Below are 13,409 nucleotides of genomic sequence, written 5' to 3' on the forward strand. Positions count from 1 at the left end.
ATTGAACTTACAGTGGGGACGGGATAAATTTACACTTCTAGGAATAGATTTTAGTGTGAATCTACAGGAAATTCCTAAAATTAATTTTGACAAAAAATTAGTTAAGCGTAAGACACTTATTAAGACTTGGAGTAGAAGAAGTCTTACACCCATTGGGAAAATAGTTCTGATCAAATCTCTCCTGTTCTCACAATTAAATCATTTATTTATATCAATACCAAACCCTGATGAACACTTCATGCAGAACATTAACTCCATTTTTATAGCTTTATATGCAATAGTAAGGTAGATAAAATAAAAAGAGATATTATGACTATAATGATGATTATGACTGTACAATGACAGGATGCATGAGGTGTACAATTGCTATGTGTGGGGTGTGCAAGGTTGTTTATCTGTATGCTTAAAATGCTTTGAAAAATAAAATAAATATTAAAAAAAAGTTCCCCAATCACTTCCTCGATATCACTTTTTATCTACAAATATACATTTGTAATTGACAAAACTTAATAAAATACGTTTTATTACAAACTAAAGAAAAACGCTTTTACAATTAGACTTTTAAATGGTGTATTTAATATTCTTTTAATAATAATAATAATAATAATAATAATAATACACATAGCAATGGATGATTTGTTTGAATATCACACGTGTTCTATTTATTCTTACTGTTCCCTGTATCAATAAACACATCAGAACGGTCGCCAACAAATACAAACTGGTGTTTTGTATGTGTCACCAACTGTCCTGCTGTACTGCTAACAGCTGTTACAGGGAAAACTGACATTTTATGAGTGTCCCAACTGTACGTCGCATTTCACGATTGTGAGAAGCATATGGATTAATATTGAACCGATTATTTAACATCCATGACCTCCCAACACACATCCAAGCCATTAACGATGTACAATTTAACCTTTGATAGATCAAATGCTTAATGGAATGGTGAATCCGTGGAATTTAAAAGAATGAAATTTATGCTAAAGAAGAATATTAACCTATCAAAGAAACGTCTAGAAAGGATTGCTTGGTAAAGTTTTGTCCTTCATGACGTCAGGTTCGTTCAGAGAATCCAGGCAGTGTTCAAGCTTATAACCCGGTCATATTGTTAGAAGCTTTGAGTATGAATTCGGCTATTTCCGGTACTCCGATGTTGTGTTTGGCTTGGGTGAAAAGAGTCGGCCCGGTCTGTCGCATCATTGCTGCATCCCTTTCCATCACCTTGAGGTCAGCCCCCACGGCCTCCGCGAGGTCAGTCTTGTTTATGACCAGAAGATCACTTTGTGTTATCCCAGGCCCTCCTTTCCGGGGGATCTTGTCTCCTCCTACAATTCATCAAACCAACATATACAAGAATAACATACATTTTACCTCAGTTTAAAAATGGTCTCCAAACTGTTGCTTACAAGTTACAAAAACATAGACATAACCATATTATTTTCCAGCCCAGGGAACACCAGAAATAATGTGGAGATGTTTATGTAAAAACGTAAAGGTTTAGAAGCTGTTGGAATAAGTCAGTCTGCCGATATTATCCAAGCCTTTACTTATTTATCATTTCATTTTCTCTCACCAAATCTTCAAGTCAACTCAAAACACTTCATCCCAGTAGATTACACCCCAAACATCATGACCACAGGCCTCTTTGTTTCGCATACGACGTCATTAATTATTAAGGCATTTGACCAATGTGACCTTGCAAGTTGGTCAAGGTTATTTATTAGAATTTGATCGGCCTTCCGCCGAAGATGTTTCCGGTTAAATATTCAGTTATCATTTAAAGGGGGAAAATAACACCATATGACGATAATGATCTAAAAATGAAAAGCTAAAGCAAATGTCTGTTACGTCATCCTTGTGAACATGAAAGAGAGACTGTAAAAACAAACACCTGTTACGTCATCCTTGTGAACATGAAAGAGAGACTGTAAAAACAAACACCTGTTACGTCATCCTCGTGAACATGAAATAGAGGCCGGAAAAACAAACATCTGTTACGTCATCCCCGTGAATATGAAAGAGGCCGGAAAAACAAACGTCTGTTACGTCATCCCCGTGAGTATGAAATAGAGGCCGGAAAAACAAATGTCTGTTACGTCATCCCCGTGAGTATGAAATAGAGGCCGGAAAAACAAATGTCTGTTACGTCATCCCCGTTAACATGAAATAGAGGCCGGAGAAACTTACCCGCTACATCGATTACATATATGATATAGTCCGCTAGCTCCCGACTGAAATTAGCAGCTAGGTTATCTCCCCCTGATTCCACTATAACCAATCTCGGAGCAAACTTCTTCGTTAGCTGTCGTACTTCCTCTAAATTCAATGAATAGTCCTGCAATATATGTGATTTTAAGTTTAACAAGATGAGTGGGAATGTATACCTATAGCCGTCAAGTGATGTGAAGAGATGAACAGGGAAAAACCGGCCAAGACAAGTGATGGGGATAAAAGAAACATCGTCCAGCCAGGTGAGCAAAAGAAATTTTAAAAAATGCGAAATGTGGAAAATTAAATATCTTAAGAAATTATTCTTATCTTTATCTTGACATATAACAGACCTTCAACAACTGTGAAGAGAAAAAAAGTTTTGTACATATTTGTTGATATAAACCAACAATCCTGTTTCGTAATAACTCTATACAATTGCACAACCAGTGTTTTGCTCCGAAAGGACCAATGAAATTGTTTCCGTTTGAAGCAGACAAGTATTACCTCTCTGATTGCAGCGTGTGGACAGCCTCCAGTCTCCACCGCGCGCATGCGATCCTCCGGAAGCGCTTTATTCCTCACCAGAAACTCCCAATCCTCTCTATAAAGGATATTTTACAAGGTCAACATAAGGTCAATCAGAACCAAATATGTTTCTTTCTAAAAACTGTTTTTGTTTCACCTTGTGGTCCTTAAATTCCTAATTGGTATGATACCGACACATTTTGCATCAATATATGCGGATAAAGAGGGTTGGTTATCATTAGTCCCATACCAGAAAGGGGGATGGGGTATATAGGTCTCATTTCCGTTCCGTCCATCAAACCGTGACAGAGTGTGTGAGTGCTCTAGAGGTTTAAATTCCACGGGGGAACCAAACTTTCCAAAGTATACATCATCACAATAACTAAAGGGTTATTTGGTCAAGGTCAATGTTACCGTCACAAGTTCGAGTTTAAGGGCAGTGAGGTCAATGTCCTGGTCATCATTACTTGTTTCAGAAAATTGCTATCAGAGCAACTTAAATGTGTAGTTTTCTCTTTTTACCAAATTAGCACAAAACAATCTTGCCTTTTTTATTAGTTCTAACACAATTGACCTCTATAATGTTGAAGGTCGTGCACATTGATGATATCGAACAGTTAACTCTAACATTTACCTTACAAACACTTTAGGCCAAATGTCTCTGTAGAAAACGTCAATGTAGTTGATGAAGAGTTAACGGGATTTTAGATAAAACCGGTTCAATATCAGGTCACAGTTCTACACTAAAGCATTAGACAAACACATAACTTTAAGTAAATACATCCTACCTGGTGAATATGTCGTTGGTAATTACGCAAATATTGTGAGATTCTCGAAGGTGTTTACAAAGTGCCAGAACAAGGGCTGTTTTTCCTGACCCCACGGGCCCGCCTATCCCGACGGTGAAAGCTCTCTGTAAAAGGTAGATTTTTTCAATTAGTGACAGCAAAGTACCTGTATTTATAAAGAAAATAGCATGAAATACACCACATTCCTTGTAAATACCCATCATACTATGTGGATACTGGATTATCGGGCAGGTACGCCTCCCTATCTGGTTTTGACTATTCTTCCGATAACTTTGACTTTAGTCGCCCCCAAGGCTTCAAAATTCAAGTTCTTGTCATTACGGAAGGGTCCTAGTGGGCAGAACAGCTGAATGATGCATTATAATTCATTCACTTTGAGCTGTTCACCTGTGTACATTTTGTAAATCATTAACATCTTCTTATATATTATTTGAAAACATTTTACACACAAGTCAGACCTTTGCGAACTATCTAAACCAAACAAATAGATACCAAATAACATATGTACAAATTGATTTATTGGCTAGGTCCAATATCACATACGAGTTAGAACTTACTCATCCGATAAACCAAACATCCTACACACGAGCTAGACCTTACCCACCCGGTAGTACCAACATCCTAAACACGAGCTAGACCTTACTCATCCCCGCTGGACCCAACATCCTACACACGAGCTAGACCTTACCCACCCGGTAGAACCAACATCCTAAACACGAGTTAGACCTTACTCATCCCCGCTGGACCCAACACCCTAAACACGAGATAGACCTTACTCACCGGATAGAACCCAACATCCTTCACACGAGCTAGACCTTACCCACCCGGTAGAACCAATATCCTACACACGAGCTAGACCTTACTCATCCCCGCTGGACCCAACATCCTAAACACGAGATAGACCTTACTCACCGGAGAGACCCCAACATCCTACACACGAGCTAGACTTTACCCACCCGGTAGAACCAACATCCTAAACACGAGCTAGACCTTACTCATCCCCGCTGGACCCAACATCCTAAACACGAGATAGACCTTACTCACCGGATAGAACCCAACATCCCAAACACGAGCTACACCTTACTCACCCGGTAGAACCAACATCCTAAACACGAGCTAGACCTTACTCATCCCCGCTAGACCCAACATCCTACACACGAGATAGACCATACTCACCGGATAGACCCCAACATCCTAAACACGAGCTAGACCTTACCCACCCGGTAGAACCAAAATCCTAAACACGAGCTAGACCTTACTCATCCCCGCTGGACCCAACATCCTAAACACGAGTTAGACCTTACTCACCGGATAGAACCCAACATCCCAAACACGAGCTACACCTTACTCACCCGGTAGAACCAACATCCTAAACACGAGCTAGACCTTACTCATCCCCGCTAGACCCAACATCCTACACAGAAGATAGACCATACTCACCGGATAGACCCCAACATCCTAAACACGAGCTAGACCTTACCCACCCGGTAGAACCAACATCCTAAACACGAGCTAGACCTTACTCATCCCCGCTGGACCCAACATCCTAAACACGAGATAGACCATACTCACCGGATAGACCCCAACATCCTAAACACGAGCTAGACCTTACCCACCCGGTAGAACCAACATCCTAAACACGAGCTAGACCTTACTCATCCCCGCTGGACCCAACATCCTAAACACGAGATAGACCTTACTCACCGGATAGAACCCAACATCCAAAACACGAGCTAGACCTTACTCACACGGTAGAATCAAATTCCTTCACACGAGCTAGACCTTACTCACCCGATAGACCCCCAACATCCTAAACACGAGCTAGACCTTACCCACCCGGTAGAACCAACATCCTTGACACGAGATAGACCTTACTCACCCGGTAGAACCAACATCCTAAACACGAGCTAGACCTTACTCACACGGTAGACCCAACATCCTTCACACGATCTAGACCTTACTCACACGGTAGACCCAACATCCTTCACCCGAGCTAGGACTTTACTCGCGCTCTGGACACAACATCCTTTACAGTAACCAGCCCTTTACCAATGCTCTGGACCCAACACGCTTCACACGAGCTAAGCCTTTACCCACACTCTGGACCCAACATCCTTCACACGAACTAGGACTTTACCAACGCTCTGGACCCAACATTCTTCACACGAGCTAGGACTTTACCCACACTCTGGACCCAACATCCTTCACAGGAATGAGCCCTTTACCAACGCTCTGGACCCAACATGCTTCACACGAGCTAGGACTTTACCCACACTCTGGACCCAACATCCTTCACAGGAATGAGCCCTTTACCAACGCTCTGGACCCAACATGCTTCACACGAGCTAGGACTTAACTCGCGCTCTGGACCCAACATCATTCACACGTTCTAGGACTTTACCCACACTCTGGACCCAACATCCTTCACACGAACTAGGACTTTACCAACGCTCTGGACACAACATTCTTCACACGAGCTAGGACTTTACCCACACTCTGGACCCAACATCCTTCACAGGAATGAGCCCTTTACCAACGCTATGGACCCAACATCCTTCACAGGAACTAGGACTTTACCAACGCTCTGGACACAACATTCTTCACACGAGCTAGGACTTTACCAACGCTCTGGACACAACATTCTTCACACGAGCTAGGACTTTACCCACACTCTGGACCCAACACCCTTCACAGGAATGAGCCCTTTACCAACGCTATGGACCCAACATCCTTCACAGGAACTAGGACTTTACCAACGCTCTGGACCCAACATCCTTCACAGGAATGAGCCCTTTACCAACGCTATGGACCCAACATCCTTCACAGGAATGAGCCCTTTACCCACGCTCTGGACCCGACATCCTTCACACGATCTAGGACTTTACCCACACTCTGGACCCAACATCCTTCACACGAACTAGGAACGCTCTGGACCCAACATTCTTCACACGAGCTAGGACTTTACCCACACTCTGGACCCAACATCCTTCACAGGAATGAGCCCTTTACCAACGCTCTGGACCCAACATGCTTCACACGAGCTAGGACTTAACTCGCGCTCTGGACCCAACATCCTTCACACGATCTAGGACTTTACCCACACTCTGGACCCAACATCCTTCACAGGAATGAGCCCTTTACGCACGCTCTGGACCCAACATGGCTCACACGATCTTGGACTTTACTCGCGCTCAGGACCCAACATCTATACACGAGCTAAGCCTTTACCAACGCTCTGGACCCAACATCCTTCGCAGGAATGAGCACTTTACCCACGCTCTGGACCCAGCATGGCTCACACGATCTTGGACTTTACTCGCGCTCAGGACCCAACATCTATACACGAGCTAAGCCTTTACCAACGCTCTGGACCCAACATCCTTCGCAGGAATGAGCACTTTACCCACGCTCTGGACCCAGCATGGCTCACACGATCTTGGACTTTACTCGCGCTCAGGACCCAACATCTATACACGAGCTAAGCCTTTACCAACGCTCTGGGCCCAACATGTTTCACACGAGCTAGGACTTAACTCGCGCTCTGGACCCAACATCCTTCACAGGAATGAGCCCTTTACCCACGCTCTGGACCCGACATCCTTCACACGATCTAGTAATTAACTCGCGCTCTGGACCCAACATGTTTCACACGATCTAGGACATTACTTGCGCTCAGGACCCAACATCTATACACGAGCTAAGCCTTTATCAACGCTCTCGGCCCAACATCCTACACACGAGCTAGACCTTTACTCGCTCTCTGGACCCAACATCCTTCACAGGAATGAGCCCTTTACCCACGCTCTGGACCCGACATCCTTCACACGATCTAGGACTTTACCCACACTCTGGACCCAACATCCTTCACACGAACTAGGACTTTACCAACGCTCTGGACCCAACATTCTTCACACGAGCTAGGACTTTACCACACTCTGGACCCAACATCCTTCACAGGAATGAGCCCTTTACCAACGCTCTGGACCCAACATGCTTCACACGAGCTAGGACTTTACCCACACTCTGGACCCAACATCCTTCACAGGAATGAGCCCTTTACCCACGCTCTGGACCCAACATGCTTCACACGATCTAGTAATTAACTCGCGCTCTGGACCTAACATGCTTCACACGAACTAGGACTTTACTCGCGCTCTGGACCCAACATGTTTCACACGATCTAGGACATTACTTGCGCTCAGGACCCAACATCCTACACACGAGCTAGACCTTTACTCGCTCTCTGGACCCAACATCCTTCACAGGAATGTGCCCTTTACCCACGCTCTGGACCCGACATCCTTCACACGATCTAGGACTTTACCCACACTCTGGACCCAACATCCTTCACACGAACTAGGACTTTACCAACGCTCTGGACCCAACATTCTTCACACGAACTAGGACTTTACCAACGCTCTGGACCCAACATTCTTCACACGAGCTAGGACTTTACCCACACTCTGGACCCAACATCCTTCACAGGAATGAGCCCTTTACCAACGCTCTGGACCCAACATGCTTCACACGAACTAGGACTTTACCAACGCTCTGGACCCAACATGCTTCACACGAGCTAGGACTTTACCCACACTCTGGACCCAACATCCTTCACAGGAATGAGCCCTTTACCAACGCTCTGGACCCAACATCCTTCGCAGGAATGAGCCCTTTACCAACGCTCTGGACCCAACATGGCTCACACGATCTTGGACTTTACTCGCGCTCAGGACCCAACATCTATACACGAGCTAAGCCTTTATCAACGCTCTCGGCCCAACATCCTACACACGAGCTAGACCTTTACTCGCTCTCTGGACCCAACATGCTTCACACGATCTAGCCTTTTACCCACACTCTGGACCCAACATGCTTCACACGAGCTAGGACTTTACCCACACTCTGGACCCAACATCCTTCACAGGAATGAGCCCTTTACCCACGCTCTGGACCCAACATCCTTCACACGATCTAGGACTTTACTCGCGCTCAGGACCCAACATCTATACACGAGCTAAGCCTTTACCAACGCTCTGGACCCAACATGCTTCACACGATCTAGGACATTACTCGCGCTCTGGACCCAACATCCTTCACAGGAATGAGCCCTTTACCCACGCTCTGGACCTAACATCCTTCACACGATCTAGTACTTAACTCGCGCTCTGGACCCAACATGTTTCACACGATCTAGGACATTACTCGCGCTCAGGACCCAACATCTATACACGAGCTAAGCCTTTACCAACGCTCTGGGCCCAACATCCTACACACGAGCTAGACCTTTACTCGCGCTCTGGACCCAACATGTTTCACACGATCTAGCCTTTCACCCACACTCTGGACCCAACATCCTTCACACGAGCTAGGCTTTTACCAACGCTCTAGACCCAACATCCTTAACACGAGCTAGGACTTTATCCACACTCTGGACCCAACATGTTTCACACGTACTAGGACTTAACTCGCGCTCTGGACCCAACATCTTCACACGATCTAGGACTTTACTCACGCTCTGGACCCAACATTCTTCACAAGAGCTAGGCCTTTACCAACGCTCTAGACCCAACATCCTTAACACGAGCTAGGACTTTACCCACACTCTGGACCCAACATGTTTCACACGAACTAGGACTTAACTTGCGCTCTGGACCCAACATCTTCACACGAACTAGGACTTTACTCGCGCTCTGGACCCAACATTCTTCACACGAACTAGGACTTTACCAACGCTCTGGACCCAACATTCTTCACACGAGCTAGGCTTTTACTCGCGCTCTGGACCCAACATTTTTCATAGGAGCTAGGACTTTCCTCACGAAGTAGCCCCGACTTCCTGCAAATGAGCTCGATATTTACTTACGCGCTACACCAACCATACTTGTCTACTAATGATTAGACCTTGACCTTGTTCATACTGACCTCCTTCCAGTCCATGCGTGTTAAAGGGACATCGCGATCTGTGTACTTTCCCGGCCCGTCCATAATTTCATGGGTGTGTCCGTGTTCGTTGCTACTGTGTGTATGTCCCTCGTTTGAACCGGAAATTATTGGTCCAGCTGTGACATAAAATGTGATTCACGGAATTCATCATAATTGCTGGATAATCGGCAACCTGGTTATGTGACATAGATCTTGGTATTCCCGTCATTATGTAAGAAAGGTTAAGGTTAAATCGAAGTTTAGCGTCTTCAATTCAGCAAATGTATTATCACAACACATCACCTTTCCTATGAACTATGAAATATAACATTTCAATAATAGTGATATAGTAACTAAACCAATAGACCTGTAAAGCAAAACGTGTCATAGCTTTCGTAAAAACTGAATTTCTGCTGAAATGTTTCGAACAGTACTACCAAGTTATTTAAAATCAAATCAGTCCCACCATTTTCTATCAGTGGCCATCTCTATTGTTTGTTTGTGTTGTAACATGACTGTTACAAGTTAACATGAAAACCTCCGTATAGTCGGCGCGATGACTTTGAACAACGACGGAATGTATTGTAAAGACTCTCCGAGAGAATCCGAGAAAGGTCGAAGGGAGACAACTCCAAAACTTTAGGCACATACACAACACTACACACAGTCGGTACGATCCCCATGATACCCAGACAGACTGCACCATAGAGGATTACTACTGTCACTCCCTTTCATTGGTGCATACTGACACCTCATGAAGTATGTGATGTCCTCCTCTGTGCCCCATCCCCAGCATTCACATTTGTAAAATAATCTGAAACTGTACACATAAATAAAGCACCACACACAAGTAAACACGCCCCTTCAAGTATTTGTTAAAACAAACGGCTGAAAAGGAGTGAAAATACACAAATAAACTCCACATTTAAGACCTTACGTCCAGTACAGATTATCACTGGGATGGAACCGTCTGTAGCGGTGATTGTATAATTATACTAGTGTTAGAAGATGGCTCCAGGCCCTAATAGTGCCTTATCCTAACTCTGGCAGTTGAAAAGTGTCCGGAAACTGAAAGGCAGAGTTGGGGGCCAACAAAGACCGTTATTCTTTCTTTATATGTAGTCACCCAGGCCTGGATGTGACCTCACCCTTGTCAAAAGTTATCAGATGTCTTTCATTATTGGATTATTGGCTATTTACCACCTATACTTACCTTGATCTTTAGTTATTATAGTCTGTTTTACATGATGTCACTAGATATCTAAATCTAACTCTGGTCATCATCAAGGTATGTTTTATCTATTGAGATGTTCGCAATTTGAAATTGATTGCTAACAAATACAGAACTGAAATTGAAATGTTGGTTTCAAGTTCGCAAACTTTTCATGTTGTATTGCTGAACGAAAAATATTTACTTATAATTACTGTCATAACCAAATATGGAAAGTATATGCTTATATATACAAATGTCAATCTCAACACATATATTATATTCTGATTTTAACCTACAGTTGACTGAAAAATATTCTAATTGCCGTCATAACCAAACGAAGAATGTACAAAAAGCATTGTTTGGCCATCCAAACACATATTTCCGAGATTCTGTATTTTACCGACACTTTACCGTTAAATGGACATCGATACTTAATTAGTGTCTGTGTTATACTCTTATTTCAACAAGTATAGGCAGATTAGATTATTCAGTGATGTTAAACATATTTAGTGTTTTTGTATAATAAACATGCAGTTGAAAAATAACATACATCATCGTCCTGGGTTCATCTCGGCGATATGCAGTGCAAAAAAAAGTCTGATGTGTGAAATGAGCTAACTTCAACAAACAAAAGGAAACTTTTCACGACCCGGTCACTGAAAATTTTAATTTTCACATTCAAGCTATATTTATAAATCATGAAATTACATATGGAATGAACATCAGATGAATCACGTCTTTTAGACATAATTTTACGGCAATATTAAAACAAAAGCATAATTTTTATATAGAAAAACGAACCAAACAAACAGAACCAAGAAAATAAAAATAAACAATTACATATATAATTAGCATTTACATATATATAAAAGGGACTAAATTGTTAGATATTCATTTCATAATTAATAGAAAGCATCATAACATTTAAATATCGGTTTAAAATTGTTTCTGTTAACTATAATATCATACAGTTTTACTATGTCACTTACGCGCTTAAAAAATGCTGTATAACATATGGCTATTATTTGTTTATATTTTTTCAATCTTGGTCGTGTAAATGCTTGACTAGTAAAGCATGTGCAAAATGGTGACCAGTCGTAGGTTGTCTAAAATTTGACCAGTGAACTATTTTTCTGAAGGAAATAACTGGAAATAGTACAGCTTATTAAGGAGGAATTTATGCCAGTACTCTGGAAAGGTAAGGTGAGTCGTACCTATTCATTTGTTGATATACTGTGTACTTTTTCCTCCAAAAACGCATGACTCAAGGTGTGTAAAAGAAACATAAATAAATGTGTACTTTTGTTATATCGTTTATATTACATCTGTTTGTCATAGATACGCGTTAAATGTCCCAGGTCACTTAGTAACTCTGAAGGAAAAATGGAAGCGAATAAATGTACCTGTTAGTGGCATTGCAGTCGACATTGAATTAATGACCAACCAACCAGTTCTTTTTGGTAGAAACTAGAGGCTTGTAAACTACAGCATCAGGTGTAGTGTTTTTATCACTATATCGGATAATGAATCAGATTGCAATGAACAGAAAATTGAACTTTGGTCAATGTATTGATAAGTAAAATATGTGTTGGATATTTAAAGGTTATTTTGACGTAAATAGGTTCACGCCTCGTACAGTTATAGCAGATTATACGCCCCGGCCTATGACGTTCATATAAAAGTGCATTTGCATTTTTTGAAGGAAGTTGAACTGTTCTTGGAGTTAAAAAGTCTGTAAATAATTGTATGGTTTACTTAGAATTAGGACGATTTCCTTTACAAATAAATATAAAATATCAATTATTTAATTCATTAATTCCAAATGCGAATAGCATATAGAATTAATTATATAGTATAAGAATGTCTTCTGGTATGTTAATTCATGTCATACCTGGGTGAACACGTGGACACAGGTAATTAAGTGTCCAGCGTCGTCTAACTAGTGGCAGGCCTTTACACAGGTGTTAGGTACCGGTATAAGAAGATGATGTACCCTTATTATAAAAATATATTATATATTATGAAATGACGTCAATGATGGTGATAATTGACGTTGTTGTTGATGATGATAATTAAGATGATGATAATTAAGATGATGATGAATTGACATCGATGATGATGATGATGATGATGATGATGATGATGATGATGATGATGATGATGATGAACTGACATCGATGATGATGATGATGATGATGATGATGATGATGATGATGATGATGATGATGATGATGATGATGATGATGATGAATTGACATCGATGATGATGATGATGATGATGATGATGATGATGATGATGATGATGATGATGATGATGATGTAAGGAATGACTATTTTTGTAATTTAACTACAAATTACATAATTATATTATAAATCCGTAAAATTGTCTGCATCCAATAAGTTGATTACAATTATTTGTATCTCATAAGTTAGAAAAACTTGTGAGATCAAATCGAAATTAATTGGGAAACAATTGCTACTGTCAGAATACTTGATGAAATTATTTACGTTTTAATTGTGTGTAGTGTTCTCCACCGTCATGTTGCATAAACTATATTGATATTATTGTGTACCCTGATTTGTAAATCCTATATGCTGTACTGCATTTGGAAATAAAATAATTAATTATATAACCTAACGTTATCTATCATGTGTATCAGAATGTAATTGTATATGTATATAGATACGGGTTAGTGACCTATTTTAATTCAATTGAAATTATTAAC

At 41.5% G+C, this 13,409-nt stretch overlaps 1 protein-coding gene across 1 annotated transcript in view; it reads right to left on the bottom strand.

Moving 5' to 3' along the window:
* Positions 1-626: 626 nt before the first annotated feature.
* The window catches only part of LOC132557649 (urease accessory protein UreG-like), a 13,833-nt gene continuing 1,050 nt past the window's right edge, over positions 627-13,409 (bottom strand). The window contains exons 2-6 of the mRNA XM_060222173.1: positions 9,471-9,607; positions 3,528-3,652; positions 2,719-2,815; positions 2,191-2,338; positions 627-1,328 (exon numbers count right to left, since the gene is read on the bottom strand). Of these exons, the coding sequence (XP_060078156.1) occupies positions 1,093-1,328; positions 2,191-2,338; positions 2,719-2,815; positions 3,528-3,652; positions 9,471-9,607 (743 nt within the window). The 3' untranslated portion in view covers positions 627-1,092. The remainder of the gene's footprint in view (positions 1,329-2,190; positions 2,339-2,718; positions 2,816-3,527; positions 3,653-9,470; positions 9,608-13,409) is intronic.

This window comes from Ylistrum balloti, unplaced genomic scaffold (genome assembly GCF_031769215.1).
Source record: "Ylistrum balloti isolate Yb309-2 unplaced genomic scaffold, AGI_CSIRO_Ybal_v1 Utg369656, whole genome shotgun sequence".
NCBI classification, from domain to species: Eukaryota; Metazoa; Mollusca; class Bivalvia; order Pectinida; family Pectinidae; genus Ylistrum; species Ylistrum balloti.